General features: G+C 50.2%; 1 protein-coding gene across 1 annotated transcript; it reads right to left on the bottom strand.

The window, feature by feature from the left end:
* Window positions 1-7,964: 7,964 nt before the first annotated feature.
* FEZF1 (FEZ family zinc finger 1) lies at window positions 7,965-11,419 on the bottom strand. The gene is made up of 4 exons (XM_064732613.1): window positions 10,232-11,419; window positions 9,932-10,066; window positions 9,518-9,650; window positions 7,965-8,916 (listed from the first exon to the last, which is right to left on the bottom strand). Exons 1-4 carry the CDS (start codon window positions 11,027-11,029, stop codon window positions 8,612-8,614), a joined length of 1,371 nt encoding a protein of 456 aa, XP_064588683.1. The 5' UTR covers window positions 11,030-11,419; the 3' UTR covers window positions 7,965-8,611.
* Between the last annotated feature and the right edge of the window lie 8,151 nt (window positions 11,420-19,570).

Genomic DNA, 19,570 nt, shown 5'->3' on the forward strand with positions numbered 1-19,570 from the left:
GAAAGCAAACCAAGAACAGGTTTCCTGATTACCCCAAACAGTTGAAAAGTTTTAACAATTCAATAAAATCAAATTAATTTTGGGATATTTTTTAAAGAGACGGGAGAAGTGTCCTATGCACTTGATTTTTCTGCGCTGAAGAATCCAGAACTTTTCTGTTCCCTCAGCTGTGCTAGGTATTAGAAATAACAGCTGTTCTGACATTATCTGCAGCAGGTACAGCCCATCTGCCTGGGCACTTTACTAGGCTGGAAAGTCTTCACAGGAGAATACAGACACAATCATGGGTTCCGGAAAAAGTCATTCCAGCCTTCATTTATGGGAGCTCAAGGTTTCTTAAAATCTACCTGGTGCAAGCAAAAATGGCATTTGGCAATGAAACCTAACAATTGTAAGAATTCAGCTCGTCCAGCAGGAAGAAGTTCTTAATCTGCACAACACAAGATGGGCTATACACAGATCCAAGGGAAAAGCTGAAAGCAAGAAAGCCACACAGTATTTTACATGACAGTATTTTTCCTCTCTCTAAAATGAGATACTGTGCAGCCAGGAATGCAAGACACAAAGCTGCCAATGATTACACCACATACTCACTGGGCAGCAGGACTGGGATTTCATCCCTGCTTCCAAAGCTGCTCAAAAACTGTATGTGTGCTCCACAGCACTCAGCTGGAACAGCAGCTCTGCTCCCTCTGACTGCCTGACCCAGGAGGGCAGGGGAAGGAGTCCTTTTTGCTCACTGTTCTGCCAGCCACATCAGAGTTGTCATGTCAGCTACAGAGCAAACTAGGAGGCTTGGAGAGTGCTTTCACTCCACAAACTCCATGGCCAAAGGACCAGGATGGTCTCCTACAATGCAGGTGTTGGTCAGGCATGTGAGTCTGGCATGCAGAGCTTCTGGCCATATGGATAAGTAACTTTACCACCAAATTACTGTGGAAAAACTGGTCACTATCACCAAATGCTGGGATTTCACCTTGTTCACCCAGAAGACATCATAGAGAATGATGCTTCAGCAACTGGATTGTTTGAGGAGGCTGCTAGAACTGCAGACTGTCTGCACTAAAGGTACCATCTATAACACAGTAAGGACTGAGTCTATTTTTCGTGCTGCTAGAGGCATGTCTGTCTCTCCATTGATGGTATAGAAAATACATTTATGTTCATTTACTTCCTATTAAGATGCCCAAAGCCCATAAGCATTGCCCAAAGTAGACAGGCTGGTTTGAACTCATACCTTGAACAAGATTTTTCTGAATTGAACTTTGCTAACAAGAAAAAAAAATCTGGAAAACAAAATTATTCATAACCTAATTACTCCATGTGGCATGAGGCAACCCCTTGATTATAAAAAGGGGTGAGGGGGTAACTGTATCTAAACCTTGGATAAGACAGTGGGACACTTTATGAGTTGGTGCTGCATGCACCTTAGGAAATGGAAACAAAAAAGTCAGAGAGATCTGTAAAAGAAGCAGATGGCTTGAACAAAGAACATGACCAAAAAACTAGCTGGGGAAGCAGGAATGCTGGTCAGCAAATAATCTCATAGTTCCTCAAATTACCTTCATTGGTGCACTAGGGCAAAACCAAGCTCTTTCAAAAGAATTGCAGCCCCACTCTGAGTGACCAACAGTCCTTTTCTGACACTTAAATCCCAGAATCGGGAATATCAAAAACCTGGGGACTAGGGAAGGCTCCTGAGATGTTTGACACCTGCATTAAATTAAATTAAATTATTCATACCTGCCTATGAGTTGCATAAGCATAGTAAGATAATTTTTAATTAAGCCACTTCTAAAAAGGCCTTTCTCTTGCAATCTAAATACTGAACACTGTCACAGAACCAATCACTTGCTCCAGATTTGGGATCCCCATCCAATGTCCAAATCCCTCCCCGATCTTACAACTTTTTGACACTCATGCAAAGAGAAGCAGTCCAAGGAAAGCAGGGATAGGTACTCTGATTTAGTAATACAAGACAGGTGCTCCTAAAGTGCTTGAAAGCATGAGAAACAGAAGGGGTGTTTGAATGCGAGCATGACCCTCACAGGCAAGAACCCAACTCATCAGTCTCTTCCTTGCCCTTAAGCAGGTTATCTCTGGTTTGGAGAAAATTCCTCCCAATAGTGAAAGGTTTTGTATTTATGTTTTGTCATCATCTACTTGTAAACTTCTACAGCAGTATATAAATGCTGATTTGTCAAAGAAATTTTTGCAAAAAATTATTTTTTAAAATCTTATAAAGTACCACCCTCTGTAATTAGTATAGAGAGAGATGTAAGTTAAATTTAGTAAATGCAATTTGGCTGTGTTGTACTCCTTTGCTTGCACAAATTAAAGTAGCTCTTTGCACACTGTATCTGTCACAAGTCAGTCTGCAGTGCAACAACATTCAGCATCAGGCAGGATTTAGAACAATTGCTGACTGCTTTTTCAAGAAACATGAGTTTTGCATTGATGAGAACTCACAGCTGCCTGTCTTGTGGCAGTGTTCTTTTGGGGTAACTCAGTTTCTGCTCTTGTTATAACCCTTGCATATTTTTACAAAGAAAATGTAAGTGTACACTGCATTTCTAAAGGTATGTGAGAATCAGCACACTCCACAGAACAGAAGAAACACTGTTTGTAGCAAAGGGTGTCTCTGCTTCTTAGAACCTGCAGATCAAAACACTCCATTACTTAATTATAGGAAATCATAATAATTACACGTTGCCCACAAAAGTAATTAAGAATTTGTTTTGGTCTTTACCTAAAGGTTCTAGCCAGTGCTACTGCATCTTTTCAAACTGGATAAATTTGAAATATGTGCCATGAATTTGAAAATGTCATCTAAATTAAATTCACTGTCTCTCTTGCCCTTCTTCATGCAGTAGTGTTATTGGACATAAGCAACCATTGACCCTCAGCTTTTAGCATTCACTTAAAGCAGCAAAAGTGGTTTTAAAAAACACATTTTTGTTTATGATATGCAGATTAATGTATTTGCTGCCAAAAAAAAAGAGAACAAATGCTTATGTGATTCCTGAATTCCCCGTTTTAAGGGAAAATATATTGTTCCTTTTAAAATATATTAGGTTAGAAAATAAGATTTCCATTTCTTTCTTATTTTCTGGTGAACATAGGAAAAAAAACCAATTTATTGAGGTGTTTCTTATATAAAGCTAAATATTTTTCTAAATAAATTGTGGTTCAGATTTTGTTTAACTTATTCAGCAGACATTGTTTTACAAATTCTTGCTTGCTCAGAAAAAAATTCACTTGAACTCATTTATCGTCCAAGAGTTTTTCATTATTTTTTGTTTAGAAAGAAAGCTCTTGTTTAAGGTTATTTTTGTAAAATCGGAGTTAGACAAGGTTTATTAAGTGGAGATATACACTCTTCAGATGTTTCATGGTAATATCAAGAGGTTGACAGGGAGTTTAGAAATATTTTGAAAAGGTTTCTTTTTGTGCCATCTGTTGTATTTAATCCCAATAAGCTAAAGTACTGTGAATCAAAGTTTCTCTTTCATGTTGTGTCAGTCTGCAACTAAATCTTATAGTCCCATCCCTGAAAATAAAAACTTACCTGTATTGTTGCAGATAAATGCTCAGGCTTACATTTGCAACGTATCGCTCTTCCATTTGCCACACAAAATAAAACATACTGTGTGTAAATTTGTCATATAATTATTAAAAATTCAGAAATGCAACTTCTCTGTGTATTTTAATTCATTGGTAACTGAAGATGATTTTTTAGAATTCACACAATAATGGTGGTGAAATACTAACCATCCCAAACACAAAAAGGGAGGAGTTTTTTTGTATTTCCATGGGCATGGTTATTGGATTTAATACCGTGCCGAATCAAATAGGCAAGGATTTCACTACAACAGTGACTGAACAGTGAAGCCATTAAATAACTTCCATGGAAGTTTCAAAGGAAGACAAAAGATAGACACAGTTGGTACTTCATAATACAACGAGAAGTTTTAAAAAGAGAACTTTTGTATTGTTTCAGGAGTTGCAGATTACTGAAGGAAAAGATTTTCTGCAAACTCACAGGGTGAGTACAGCCATGTGCTGCAGAGGGTCACAGCGTGCTGTGCAGCCCCTGAGTGATCATCCAAAAGTCATGCAGCCTGAACCCTTGGGCCAGGGAGAGAAGGGGACCCAGCATGGAGTGGGGCTGGAGCTACCACCACTACTTTCATGGGAGATATGGGAGTTACCATTAAATAGTTACTGCTACAGTTCCCAGCAGGGTACTACACAATTCTCCCTCCGTGAGGATGATACCTGAGCAAACTGGCAGCTAAACAGAGCATGGGTGGAAAGATTTACATAATTAAAGAGTTATAACTATCTGGTATTAACATGACAAAACCCCAAGAGCAAATTAGGTCCCTTTTTCCTGTACCAAGCTCCAAAGAACAAAATGGTGACTGTCCCATTCTAAGTATGGCAGAGGAGGCATGGAGAGCTAGGAGCATTTTCTAATTGCTAGTTGTCAAGCACTGTCCAAATAAACTGTTCTGGTACTAAGCTGTGACCAACATGCCTTCATTTGAGATGGCTCTGGATGAATTTGTTGAATTTTGTTTAATCTCTCAATTTTCACCACTGTATTTGTAAAGACTGGGAGGAAAAAGTGATTAAAAATCATAAAAAATATTTTTAAAATACTTCCTTGACTAATACTATCCAGTATTCATTTTGGGTACTTTGAGATATGCTGGATTTCTATATAATTTCCCATGAAGCAGAGAATTATTTTGGAAGCTATTAAAAAGCTGTGGATTTAGTTTACGTTTTGGCATGCATGGATTTTTTGTAAAAAACAAAAACACGCAGTCACACCTTCCTAACCCCCCACCCCAACAAGAAAAACCCACAAACATTTTTACTAATATCTTTGTTCTTTTTTTCCTTTTTTTGGGGGGGGGGGAGAATTTTTTCTGCTGTTGAGAAATGTCTGATCATGAATAAAGCACTAGCAAAACAAAGTCAATACCATTTCAGCTTCAGAAGGAACTTGGATGCTGTGAGAAGATCCTGCTGTGCTCTATTTTATTTCCACAACAATATACAACAGCTTTGGTAATTCTGGTAGCTCTTTCAGAAACATAACACTTTCAGTATTGGCACATGCTGACAAAACTGTAGTATCTGAGAAGCACAGAAGAAATTCAGTCCCATCTGAGAAGTCCTGGCTGGAGATGAAGGTGGAGGGCAACAGCTCCTCCTCCTCAAGGGCTTTCTGCTCCAGGGTCCCATAGGACCAGTCTTGCCTGCCTTTCATTCAGCGTGCAGTGAAGCTGCTGTGGTTGGTGGGCGGTGGGCTACACTGGTGTCAGGATGCCAATGCTCAGCTCTGCAGCTCTGGATTTGAGCAGATCCAGACACACCAAGGCTCTTCTCCCAGCATCCATGAGGGACTGGTAGAATGGGGCTGACCAGTTGTCACACAGTATACACATCATATGGCAGTGATGCTGATTGGCACAGAAATGGGAACATATAAACTTTCCTTTAGGCACAGATGGCTCCATTTCTCCTGTCAAAATTATTAACATTTAAAAAAAATGTCTGTAGTAAGGAGAGCAGTTAATAGTTCTACACTTTGGATATACATAAAATTATAGCTTTTGCCTCTCATGATGATTTCACCAGCTTTGAATTGCCTCTGACCATTAACTAGAAATTTGCTTGACCTGAGATTAATCTTGAAAGAGAGGAAATGAAAGGTAATTCTGTGCAGGCCTTCCAAGACATGAATTAATACCAGTCTTTGACACAAACAATGTTTTATACAGTGAAATAACAAATGAGCTGTCCTCATCTCCATGTGAAGTCCCACATCAGTAGCGTTTACTCTGAGATATCTAGGAAGAGAAATGCTTATCTATGCTCATCACTGGCTTTCTCTGCTTCACCTTGGAATAAAGCTGGAGTGCCTCATTTCTACATGCACCCCTGCATGCAATGCGTGTTCCTTAGCAAAATATTGTTCTTCACCAGGAAGACATAGAAGAATCCAGATTATGCAGTTACTGAAGATCTTTTAAGGGAGAAAAGGCAAACAAATCCAATTATTTTCTATAAACATGCAGATGGTTTGTGGTAAAGCAACACTGGAAATTCTCTCTCCTCTACTGATAAAAATGGGAGAAAATACAGCTTCTGCATGGGGAGGACTGAGCCCTCGTTTCTCCTGGCATCTGGAAAATAATCTGAAGAAACAAAAATTGAGCACAGACATCTGGGTAACCAATGCTCATAATCTCCAGTAGTATCTTCAGGCCTCATGTATGTGATTTGAAGCTGATGTTATGTGCTCATCACAAGGTGGACAGATTATATTCTCCTTTTGTTTTACTATATATTTACATTCATATCTCTTTGTCATGATATAAAATATTTTTAGCACTGCTTCAATATTTCTATGGTGCTTGAATAGTTTTGAACCAGTTTAAATATTAGTAAAATTATGATATTTAGCAAGGTTTCAGTACCTTGGACTATCACACTTGCTCAGCAATAAGAAACACAAGCTGGACTTCTGCTCAGATAAGAAAGCAAGCTGGGCTTCTGCTTTGAAATGTTTCCTGCTTAGCCTCAGAGCTGAGCCTCAGAGGAATGGCACACCAGCATCAAATCAGTGGGATCTTTGGGACTCCTTGCCTTTCATTACATGTCACAAAAGTTTTCCTTTGAACTAGCAGCACACTGCAGCCACCTGATCTAGGAGGAATTTATCTGTGTGGAAGCCAGAATGACACTCTTCTAGTCCCGGGATCCGAGCCAAGCTGAAGAGAACTGTCCATAGGGCCAGATCCTCAAAGGACACTTGCTCTATCTGCAGGAGCCTCTCCTCTCCGCCCTGCTTCATCCCGAATTCTAGTTTACCCGAGGTCATTTCAAGGCTGTCTCAACTCCCCTTCTTCCTGCCTCTGCTGCCGCAGGGGTCTCCCCAATTTCCCCGAAGTTTTCCCCAAGGTCTCCGAAGAGGAGACGCGCAGAGGGAGGCCCACGCCTCTGCAGCCAGCGCTTCTTGCGGCTGTACCGAGGACCCCGCACCCAAACCATGCGACACTTCTCCCCTGGAGCGGGGGAAAAGCAGAGCCCCGAGCGGCTGGGCCCTGCCGGGGTGCCGCAGGTCTGCCCGCGCCGTGGCTCTGACCTGTTGCTTTGCTTTTTACACGCAGAGCCGCCTGCCCGGGAGTTTACCGCGGTAATCTGACACGTGTGAAAGGCGAGGGATGCACTTCCCCTCTCAGCGCTTTCAAAGGCGCACGGTGCTGGCAGAGCCGCCGGCCCCAGCCCGGGGACAGCACCTGCTGGATGCGGGCACTGCCGGGGGGCGGCGGGAGCGCCGCCAGTAAGGCGATATCCCTCTCTTGGTGTAACGCGTTAGCTACGACTGTCACCACGGCGCCTCGCCCTTCGCCAAAAGCCGAAACCCTGGGAGAGCTCCAGGTGTACAGGATCTGGGCGAGACCTGGGATGTCACACCACCCGTTCTCGCAGGGCTCACCCTGGGGCAGACCCACGAGCGCTCCTGACAGGTTCCCCGAGCGGGGCAAATCCCCAGGGGCCGTGGGACACCCTCCGCCTGTCCCCCGACCGCCCCGCCTGGCCGTCCTCGGCCCGACCCCGGCGTGGAGCACGGCCCGGCCCCTGCCCGAAAAGAAGCCCCGAGCCTGAAGGGGGGCGGTGGGCACAGCCCTGAGAGGGCAGAGGGAGCCGAGCGGGGCCTGCCTGCCCTGCTCGAGGGTAGCACCCATCTTCCGTGCCCGGTCCGGTTACCCCGGGAGCGGGATAATCCCAGACCCCCTCCCGCCGCTCCTCAGGCCCCCACCGACGGGCGGGCTTCGCTTTCAAGGCTCGGCTTGGCAGAGGCTGCTGAGCAGCTAATAACATAACAACCCTGCTTTGATCAATTCGAACTAATTACCCCTCTTAATTAAAGTCTTTAGCGGTTGCTTCAGTGTTTTGGCAAGGGCGAGGAGAGCTTTGCCGTGCGGCAGCGCCAACGCCGCGCTCCCCTCCCGCCCGTCCGCGCCGCAGCCCCGGCCGCCGCAGTCACTCCTTGGCAAAGGTTTATTTCCATCAGGTCAACGAATTCTTTTTTTTTTTTTTTTTTTTTCTCTCCACGTGCAAGAATCAATGCGAAATTCAAATCCGTACATAGAGAACAGTTGTGTCCATATAGATACGATATTCAGGGGGAGAGGGAGAGGAGGGAACCAAGAAGGGTAGGATAACCAGCAGACAGCGGAGGCAGGGCAGGATCAACACAAGGGGAATATATATATACATCGAAATAATTAAAGTGGTGCAGCATTCCCGGCTCGAGTAATACAGTTTCCCAAATAAATACAGCAGAAATTGGCTTGGCGCTTTTTGTTTTTGTGTTTTGTTTTGTTTTGTTTTAACCATCTCTCCACCTGAGATGCAACGACAACAAAAAAAGTAGTCTGTAAAGAACAAAGGAAAAAGTAAAAAAAAAAAATAGGAAACAATCAGTCCCATTAACGTTAGTGGCGATATAGAGCATAATACACAAAACCGCTTAACAGGTGCATGCAAGGAGGCGCTGGGGCTCGCTCGGCGGGGCCGGGGCCGCCCCTCACGGCTGCAGCGGCGGCGGGCCCTGCAGCAGCGCCCCGGGCGGGGCCGGCGGCTCCGGCCCCCCCAGCTCGGCGGGGGCCCGGGGCAGTCCCAGGGCGCTGTCATGCAGCTTACGGACGTGCTTCTTGAGGTCAAAGTTCCTGCAGAAGCCTTTGCCGCAGGTGGGGCAGGTGAAGGGCTTCTTGTCGTTGTGGGTGTGCATGTGGAAGGTCAGATTGTACACCTGGTGAAAAGCCTTGTTGCAGATATTGCACTTGAACTGCTTCTCCCCGCTGTGAGTCAGCTTGTGGTTTTTGTAATTGCCTGGGAATGAGAAAAGAAAGGCTAATGGACCTGGATTTCAAAGACGGACAATGAAAAGACAAGAAAAATAAAATAAACACCCGAGCTCTGTCCCATCACCAGAGTTCGGCTTTAGGATGAAACGACCGCAAACCTCCCGCCTTCTCTCCATCCTCCCCGCGGCTGTTACACTTAACAGACGACAAAGAAAGGATCGAATAAACCAAAATCACGACAATTGCGGAAATACAACCCCGGGGTTTAGACTTCACAGCAACCCAGGAAGAAAAAGTAGCTAAATTCTTGTATTTGGAAGGGGAAATACGAGGAGAATTCGTTTGCCGAACCGCGCTGGAAGCAGCATGTTGCGGTGAAGGGAGAACAGACACTTCTAGCAGAACGACTGCCCCGCCGTTCCCCCGAACAGAGACCTCTGCCCCGCGTCGTGGGGCAAGACATGTGTCGGAGCTATCTAAACTTAAAATTACCCTCAATATCTAATAATAAAACTTGAACACAAAATTAACTCTCCACCACTCTCCCTGTCGCAAATTGTCCCGACACTTGACCTGGCTTGGGGAGGGGGAAGCCGGGGAGGAGAGAGGGTGCTGGAGACTGGTACCTTTCTGGTGAAATCCTTTGCCACAAAATTCACAGACAAATGGTTTATAGCCGGCGTGTATTCGCGTGTGCGTGTTCAGGGTCGAGCTCCGGTTAAAAGCTTTGCCGCACTGGTTGCACTTGTGTGGCTTTTCCTGGAAGGAAACAAACACCAAGTCACGGCTTGTTGGCTGTCCTGAGGGTTCTGTGTTCTGTGTAGCGGGATTTTATGAGCCGATTTGTGGAGTTCTGTGTGTTCAGTTGACGGCCCGCCGGTGCCGGTGCGGGCACCCCGCCGAACCCACCGCGCTCGGGACAAACGAAATGTCGCCGCGGCTGCGGGCTGGCCGCCCCCCCGCGCCGCTGCTTCGGAGCTCCCCCAAAAACGTGAGTGGAAACCCTCGGGCAGGGAGGAAGGGACAGGGGATGGGCTCACCTGGGTGTGGATGATCTTGTGCCGGCAGAGCGTGCTCGCCTGTCTGAAGCCCTTCCCGCAAACTTTGCAAACAAAGGGTCTGGCTCCCGTGTGCACTGGCATATGGCGCGTTAAATTATAATGTGCATTAAATACCTTGAAAGAGAAAGGAGACAATAAAATAAAATAAAATTGCGATTAGAAGGCGAGAGTGCCAAGGGGGAGCCGTCGTTTAAAAATCAAGCAAGCGACAGACAGCCGGCGGGAAGACGGACAGGGACAGGAGGCTGGGGAAGGGAGGCGGGCTACGGTGCTACTTGCCTTTCCACAAACTTCACACGTGAAAACTTTGGGCTTGCTGCTCGGGGAGCCGCGGCTGAACTCCGACGTCTTATAGGCGATTTTTTCCGAGAGGATCTGAGCGCTTTCTTTCATGTAGTGCTGCAACTGAGCCTGCGATAAGTCCTTGAAGGCCACCCCCGCCGAGTACTTGTCCACGGTCGGTAGCACCAGCTTGTTCCGCTCCGCCAGGTAAGCCTTGGGCTGCGGGTGCAAGGGAGAGCTGAGGAAATAAGAAGCCACCGGGTGGATGTTGACACTGGAGGACGGGTGACAGGGGCTGTCGCCTCGGTTGAAATAGCACAGGGCTCCCATGGCGTGGAAGGAGGAGTGATTGACCACTCGGGGTCTTACCAGTTTGTACTGCTGCAAGGGCAGGGCATCGCGGGGGAAATCTCCTTTCAAACTCAGGGCACAGTTCAAGAGATCGCCGCAGCTAAAGGAGGGCGAGGAAGAGGACTCTAAGTGAGCCTTCCTGGGTTCCGCTCCAGCCACCGCTGCTTTGGGCAGGGTATCGTACGCCACCGGGACAAAGGGGATCATGCAGGGGATGGAGGAGTTGAGGTGCAGCGGATGCTTGGGGTCGCCTTTGGCCACGGAGCCATGGAGGAGCTGCGGGACGGGGATGGAGCGCGGCTCTGGAGTCCGCGCCATGATGCGCTCAATGGAGAAGGCGAGTGGCTTGGGCGTGCTGATCATGTTGCTCCTGGCAGACAGGCTTTCTCTGGACGGAGGAGTCGCTAGGATTTTGGTCGCCGTGTGGTTGCCACTATTGTCCATGGCTGAACTGCATTTGTTCTCCCGGTTTGAGTCGCTCTGGTAGACGCCTCTTTTTTTTTTTTTTTCCTTTTTTTTTTCCTCTCTCCCCTCTCTCTCTCTTTCACTTTCTCTGCCTCTTTTCTTGTTACTGATCTGCGAGGAGGGAGACCGGCATTGCCGCTGCCACCATCACCACAGCCTCCGCCGGCGGAACCAGCCTTCTCAGTCCAGTGGACTCATGCCAGCCCATCACAGTTTACTTTGGCGCACCAATGACTCGGGACAATCGCTACTTATTTCTATCAATAGAAAGTGTTGTGTCAATAACGCAGCCAAGATCTCGCCAATCGTTAACTTCCAAGAGGAGAAGGTAAACTAGATAATTGCTCAATTCGCTTCCAACAGTCAACAGGAAAAGTTTTTCCCCCCCAGCAAGCGGCTACTTTTCATTGGCGCCCGCGCCTCCCCCGCCCAGGGAAGGAGGTGGCCCTCCCTCCTTCTCGCCTCTCTCCCCTCTGCCTCCCTCCCTCTCGCTTTTTATTATTATTATTTGCAATCTGCTTAACCAGGCTTTAGAGGCCAAGCAAATCCGAGATCAATTTTCTTGTTTGGCTTTAAATGACATCATCTAAAATCATTGTCCAAGTGCTAAATAGGGATGTGAAACCCAATTCAAGGGCAAGCGCCAGGGTGTTTGTCAAACAAGGTGCTGCAGAAGAAGCGGCTGGAGGGGAAGCTGTTTGTTTCCTTGCCACTTTCCAGCCCGAGCTCTCTTTGTGCGTGCGTACGTGTGTGTGTCTGAGGGAGGGAGGGAAATGGCTGCTCTGCTCCTGGGACTGCTCCTGGGACTGCTCACTGCTTTAAAGAACAAGGTCAGGTGGCGGTGAGCTTTTGGAAAACACGGTAGACAAATAAGCGGGGGACTTGCAACAAGCAGACGGCGAGACCAGCGCGTGGGGATGCAGGAACATCCCGGGCCAAATGGAGCGAGTGCTTGGGAGCAAAAGGATGACTCAAAACCTGGGGCAGGGGAGGAGAAGAAAAAGGAGGTAGGAAGGAGTGCCTTTTAAATCCGAAGCATTACTGATATATTTCTATATTTTTGTAGATATATACATATGTAGCCTGCATATACGCTAAATATAGCTTCTGTGTCCTTACAGAATACACTCACAGCACAAATACCGAAAACTCTGGGCTGGCACAGATACACGAAGAAATATACAGCTCACACACTGTTTATAGATACATATGCACCTAAACAGATGCAATCCCCATGTATTTAATAGAAGCTTGACGGCCCTGTTCGGGTGTTCGTCCTGTCAGCGAAGCGGGGTGCCTGGGGAGATGAGAGGGGCAGCAGTGGGTACGGGGCTTTCTGTGTTCCCGCCCACCCCACCACGGGACAGTTCGGGTCAGGACAAGGTCCCGTTCCTCCCGCCGGCCTGGGGCTCACTCGGCTGGTGGCTGAGGAGCCGCTACCGCAATAAGAGCCGGGAGACAGCGAGGGTCCGTCCATCCCGCCGCCCCCGGCAGCGAGCGGCCAGGCCGCGGCCTCAGCGCAGGGACCCATGCAGCAGTTCCCGTATCAGAGGTCCAGCACTGCCCTTCTCGGCGCAGCGGGAGAGAGGCAGGAGGCCTCGGGTTTGCTGATGGAGAGAAGCCTCCAGCGAGGCAGGGAGGCCCGACCCCACAGCTCGGGTTCCAGCCCTGGAACAGGCACATGGCAGTGTCTGCCCCGCAGCCGCCGGCCCGGGACAGCCGTCCTGCGAGGAGTGAGAGCAGGGAGGAAGGGCTGGGGCCCAGGGAGAAAGGGAGAGAGAGATGGGGAGACGGAAGGAGGGATGGAGGCAGGCATCCTTGTCCCCGAAGCTGTGACCTGTCTATTGCGGCCTCAAGCCACCGCGGCTCCTTTTGAGGAGAGCAAGGCAGCGGCTGTTCCACGACGGTACCTCCGCAGCCGGGAGCTCCGTGCGGGGCACGGAGGAAGAGAGTGTCCTGCGGTCCCCAGGACAGACGTCGAACGTCGGGCAGTGGCCCGGGCACCTCTCCCTGCGACCTCCGTGTCCGCCCCGTCCCTCCCGTGTCCCGGAGCTCAGGCGGGGACAGGAGCCGGGGCTGGCCTCGGGATGGACACAGCCGTGCGGGCAAGCGTGAGGCGGAGGAAGGACGGGACCCGCCGTGCCTCCCCGGCCCTGCTCCCTGCGTTCCCCTGCCCGGGGGGCCGCTGACCGGGGCTGCACCGCTCACGTTCTTCTCCCCCGCAATTCCCCACGGCAGATGGGTCGGGGCGCTCAGACCGTCATTGCTGTCCCGGATCGGGCTGTTGCAGCCGCCCGCCTTTTACCTGGAGGAAGGAAGGATCGTGGACTGGCGGGGGGATGCAGGCGGCCCCCCCAGAGCCGTGAGGGGCAGCTGCCTCGGGCTGCCCCCTTCTCCGCACTGTCGGTGTCTCTCTCTCGTACTTTGTGTCCGCCAGAGGAGATTTTCCTCCTTCAGAGCAATTTACATTTAATTCAATCTAGGCAAATTTCCTCTTGATTGGTGCTGAAGAAGGGAATTATTGTTGAGTGGGTTTTAGAGGGTTCAAATCTCATATACTTAATATGTTAACAGCTTGTTCTTAACTGGTCTTTTTGGGATTGACTTTTTGACAAGTGTTTGAAAGTAAAATATGTAGTGTCATTTGAGCAGGGTAAATATCCCAAAGCAGCAATTACAGCCCTGCCATTGCAATTATACTGGTCTACTCAATATTGAGATGCACTTTTGAAGAAGCGATAGCTTTATTATTCAGTACTTCCTTACGAATATATCTCCCTTTCTTTCGGTACCTCTCACGATAATTTATGTAAGTGCCAAATTTTCCGTAGCGATCTAAAAGCAAAATTTTTTGGGGGCGGGGGGGCGAGGGGACGTCATCGTCTTCTATCTCAGAGATGGAGCCTTGCTGGGTGTTGCTGTTGCCCGCAATATAGATAAAATCACTAAAATCAACCTCGATGTATCCTATTAGTCCTGTCCTGAGCTTCGCCTTGCTCTCGGACCGCATCTTTTTTTAAGTTTTACATATCTGCCGAGCGGCAAATATCCTGCACTCGTGCTGGCGTTTTTCCCGGGGCAGAGAGATTTACAGCCTCTGAAAGGGGCAGTAAGGAACTTCTCGGCCGGTTTCTATCGGGGGAGCACGGCGGCCCCGGGCTCCCTCCAGGCTGGCAGCACGTACCGAGTCCCAGTTGAAGGGGCTGGCGGGGGAAGGAGCCTGCCCGCCGGCCTCCCGCAGTTACAAACCATCGCAGAAATTAAGGGCAAAAGTTTTGCCTCGAGTTGATTTCGTGCTCTGCCCGGGAAAGCTGCTGTTCTCTTTTTCCCCGTAATCGGCTTTGTGTTTCATTCGTTCCTAAGGTATGTTCTTGATATTGCTCACTTGCATTATTATCATAACGTATCTCTACATGCACTCAAAATCCGAGTCACCAGCGAATTCATCTCGTCGTCAGGATTACTTCAATCCGATCCCAGAGGCGATTAGAGGGAGGTAAAATACCGCCTTAGAGCCTAATCTTTAATTTCTTCCTCCTTAATAAAATGAATAATTCCATTGCGTTTTTAAGTAAAAAATGAATTGAAAAGGATAATAACTCCGCTAACCTTCTGTTGCTTGTATTAATATTTTCCTGGGAGTATTTTACCGTAACCCTCCTGCCCAAGGGAGCTGCTCCCCCCGTGCGCCCGGAGCTGGCTCCCCAAGGCCGGGTACGAATAGGGACGGCAGCATTCCTCCTGGCTCCGGGACGCCTCTGGGCAGCCCAAGCGTGCAGGGAGCCAGGGAGGTCACAAAACATCCTTCTGGCCACGACATCAGCGGGCTCGACGGCGGCTGGACAGACCCTGATAACGGTTATTACTCTTGTGATTGTCGTCGTTAATAGTGACACTGTTGGGATCCGCTGCTAAAGCTTGGGTTTGCTCTCGCTACGCTTCAGTCCCAGACGGTCCCTCCCGAACCGCCGGATTTTTGAAGAGGTGATTTACCCCGACACGAGGGACGCCGCGCTCCCCCAGCCGCAGCGCCACCGCCCGCACAGCCCGCAACGCGGAACGCGGTGTCCCTGGCTTGGTACAGTTCGGAACCAGCCCCTGGCTGCTGCGGTGCTGGAGGGATGCCGCTGTTCATTCCTACTCAGAACTTGTCCTTTACTGTATTTTTGAAGGGAAGTAAAAAATATGAACGGGAGAGTTACAGCGGGGGGAAGTGGACCAGCCGCCCTCAGAGTTTGTCATCACCCGGCGCTGGGGGAGATCCCGACCCCATCCTTTAGGGTGGGAATCTGCTGCTACCGCCCCCCGCCCGGCTGCTGGGGTGGCCGCGGCTCCCTGGCCCACCCGGCCCCGGCCCCGGCCCCGGCTCCCGTTCCCGAGCCCACCTCGCAGCAGCCCCAGGTTCTGGAGCGTGGGCAAAGGCGCTTGGCCTTTCCCAGCTTTGAAGTTGTAACACTTCGGCGTTTTCTCCATTGATCATTTTTCCAGTGGAAGAAAGTAATAGAAATATGTGCGTGCGTGCGTGTATATACCTTCCGAAACTATGTGTAATTTTCCCGTACAGTGACGGCGTGTTGGCGTCCTTCTGTAGCAGTTCCACCGCAAGCAAAATAATAAAGTATTGCTATTTGTAACCGAATCCATCACAAAAGAAAAACATTTAACGCTGCCCCGCAAAATACAAGTGCTCCCGGAGGTAAAACAAAGTTTGGCAGTACAGTACATTTCGTACAGACCCCCCTAAATGGAAAACCAAACTGGTGCAAATTAAGCCTTTTCATGTATAAAGCCTTTAATCACATATAAACGAAATTACAAGTGACCCTCTAAAGCAGCGCTTCCGGCCCTCCCGTAATTCATGCGAGCGATTTGACTAAGTGTGCCAGCTCCGAACGTGGGCTGCAGCTATCACGTCTAATCTAATCAGTCCGCCTGTGAGGGGACCCGGCGGTGTCATCAACTCCAAAGGGCCCTTGGTGGAAGTGGCTGGGAGAGGCCAGCGGCAGCTGGAGCCATGAATGACACTTTCTCATTTGTTCCTTTCCCAGTTCAACAAATGTTTAGTCCCGTTACTGCTAAATGAACGCCTTGCGCTCTTTGGCTGGGGGAAGCTATTTATTTTTAAGATTCCTGAATAGGATCAGGAGCAATTAACTTATTTTTTGTTTCCATTTGCTGTCGGTGTATTGGGAGGTAACCTGGAGCAAAGCGAAGAGCCGGTCGCTGTGTGGGGGCCCGTGTGCAGTATTCCGGCACCGGGATACGCCGGGCTCGCCATGGCGACAGGAAGGTGTCTGCCGGACACGGAGCGGGACAAAACCCCGCTCGTTTATGGCGGGACCCGTTTCGATGTGCCGCTGCTGAGAGAGCGGGAGAAGACGAGTGAGAAAGGTGAACGTAAGAGGGAAAGTAGCAGTCGTGCTCTGTCGCAGCGGACGGAGCTCGGCGCCCCTACCCGGGAGCAGACACAGGGGACAGCTGAGCCACCCTCGGAAGTGAGGGGGAAGGAGGAAGAGGTGGGCGCGACACGACAATGCATCTGCTAAGGCCGAAAACAAACTTTTGGCGTGTGTGCGATTGATTTTTCTGTTTGTTTAGCTGCATTTTCCCCCCAGTCGCCGTTAAAGCCAAGTCTGGCCGTGCCGGAGGGAGGTCGGCCGTGGTGTCTCTGCGGCTCCCAGAGGCGTCCCGGGTTCCGTCCCTTTGGCACAGAGGGAGCCCCGCTCCCGCCCGCTCCCCGACTGCCCCGCCGCTGCCGTGCTCCCATGCTGACAGTCAGACATCTGACTCAGCCCCCCTGGGGTGCCTGAGGAGCATTCCCTGGGCAGGAACCCGCCCCACAGCCTTACACTCGCTCCCCGGCCCCCGCGCTGATCGCCTCGTCCCTCGTGGAGCCGCACTTGCTGCCCACGCCGAAGCTGACACTGGTGCCCGGCCCGCCCTCTGCGCCGGGGTCTGGTGGGTCTCAGGAGGAATTCCCAAAACCTGAAAACACCCGGCACCTGACCAAGACCCCCCGGGAGCCCAGGAAGCGCTGTTGTGGGTGCCGTGTCCACAGGGCCAAGGAGGGAGGAAGGGAGGGCGTTCCGCTGGGCGCCTTCCATGAGCAGCGGTGCCCGGGAGCCACTCGCCCTCTCCCTCGGCTTCTCCTCCAAAGCCGGTTCCTGCGCCGGGGGCTGCCCTCCGCTCCGGGTCGGGGTTAAAGGGAGGGGTCGCTCTACCAGCGCCGGTCTCAGATGTCGGACCCGCCGGTGCGGGCTCAAAGGGCGCGGCCCGGGCCGGCGGCCGTGCTCATCTGCAGCTGGGAAGCTCAGTGCCCCAGCGTCGCCCTGCCGCCGCTGGGCTCCCCCAGCCGCTGCCTTGCCTATCGCCTCTGGGGTAAGCGACAGCCGAGAGCAGCGAGCTCTTGGCTCCAGCGCCCTTTGCCCGGCGGCGGGAGAGCTGCGAGCATCGCTTCCCGGTCCCGGCCCCGAGCAGCGCTCGCAGCGGCGGCGCGCACCTGGCGTGACTTCTGATTCGGCTGCTAAAGCCCCGTTTGTACCACTGAGACTCAGGGGAAATGAATTAAACGAGGCCGCTCCTGCCTCTTTCCGAAGGGCTCTCTGCACCCCGCGCCGGCGTAGGGAGAGCGGAGGTCCCCGCGGAGCCCCGGGAGAGCGCGGCGCTGTTTGCCTCGCCCGAAGGCTCACAGCGAGCGGGGATGCTGCCCGCTCGGGACGGGCACACAGCCTCGCTTAAACACAGCCCAAGCTGGGATGTAGAGGCGGCCCCTGCGCGCTCCCTCACCGGGCACTGCCCTGGCTGCTGGAGGCGACGGTGCCTAACGCTGGAGCTGTCACGCTGTACTCTCTGGCCTTCTCAAGCATCGTGTTGGTTCACGGTTTCACAAATCTAGGTACTAAAAAAATGAGTTGCATTTGGAAGAAATTAAAGGACATCTGAAGCACTGTCTTTTCTGTACCTGTCATCCATTGAAGTCTGCTGCGCTGTGTCTTTAACAATCCTGTACTTTGTGACTGAGTTAATTTCTTCCCCAAACATCTTGAAACTTCTTCATGGTTACATAATCTGTTTTTTTTTGTTTGTTTGTTTGTTTTTTTTTGTTTGTTTTTTTTTGTAATTCTCATCATCTTTGTTTTGGGTTTTTTGTTTGTTCGTTTAGCATTTCCTTACTCATCTCTCTCTTTCTGACAACTATATCTTGCAAGTACTGCAAGCAGAAGAAATTGCATAGCAAAGTGCTTGATATATGGTGTGTCTGGGTATAATACTTTTTGAAATTTGAGTAACTCGGGCCCACTTCAAGCCACAAAAAGTCATAGTCCTGTCTTGTTCAGGTGGGTTTTTCCTTATTTTTTAAAAAAAATATGTCAGGATGTAGACAGGATTAACTGCTCCCTAAGGCATAGGGAGCTGGGGGGACTCCCCTGGGTGCCTGGACAAGGCCCCACCAGTCAGGGCCAGTCCCACCACACCCAGCCAGGGAGCAGAGCAGGGGAAGAGGTGGTGGCAACTCAGAGATCATTAACATGTTTGTGATGGTCAGAAAGCTCTGAAGTCAATCTCTGGATCAGGTTCTAGACAAACAGGGCCCATAAACAAGTACATGGGGGCTGTAGCTGAGGTGCGAATCCAGCATTCTTCCATCACTGGGGCAGAGACTAGCCGCCCTGAACAGAGCTGAGACCGAGTCCCTGGACAGAGGCTGTGGCTGGGGGGGTCTCAGGTGAAGCCCATCAGGACCATGATGGCCTACAGCCTCTTGAGGACCTGACAGGTGAAATTAATATAACCTACTCTGTAATCATCCAAATTGATAGGGAGAGTTGTTTGCCTCATCAGGAAATCCTTCTTGGCATGGGGGCAGCTTGGGACAGAGGAAAGGCCCCAAGGGGAGGCAAGTGCAATCACTGTTTCCCCAGGGCTTTTGGATAGCAGGGCTGGGCAGAGAGGATAGTGCCAGGTCACTCTCTGTGGAAGGAGACAGACCCATCACATACCTCCTGGGTTGTGCTGGTGACAGGCACTTCTGTCCTGGTGCTCCTAGGTCCCACTCCAGCTCTATACTCTGTTAGTGGCTTGATAAGGATAGTGGTCAATTTGGATTTTGCTTCCTACTCTTGTGTCACCTTGGAAGCTCAAAAATCTAATGTCTTCTGGTGAAAGTCCTGCACAGATCTGGCACAACTCTTCAGTAGGAGGCCTTGGCAAGCACTGCAGGGCCACTTAAGTGATACCTGCCTTTGCCTCCTCACACCTGGCCTCTCCACAGGTACCTCTGCTGGGTCTAAGGAATGTCAGGATGGGGAGAGGAGAAGCAGGGAGACTTTTGCAGAGCTGAAACTCCCTCTGTGCCTGACACTGATCTCTCTGCTTCACTGGGTTTAGGAGATGGGTGTTACATTGGACAGCCTGGCTTCCTCAGACCCTGCTGTCTGCCCAGCCAGGCTGGGGCTGAGCCTGCAGCTCCTGCCCAGGTTATCCCTTACCAAGGCTGGGTCTCAGCCAGAGCCCCAGATG

Source organism: Zonotrichia leucophrys, chromosome 1A, assembly GCF_028769735.1.
Source record: "Zonotrichia leucophrys gambelii isolate GWCS_2022_RI chromosome 1A, RI_Zleu_2.0, whole genome shotgun sequence".
In the NCBI taxonomy this organism is placed as follows: domain Eukaryota; kingdom Metazoa; phylum Chordata; class Aves; order Passeriformes; family Passerellidae; genus Zonotrichia; species Zonotrichia leucophrys.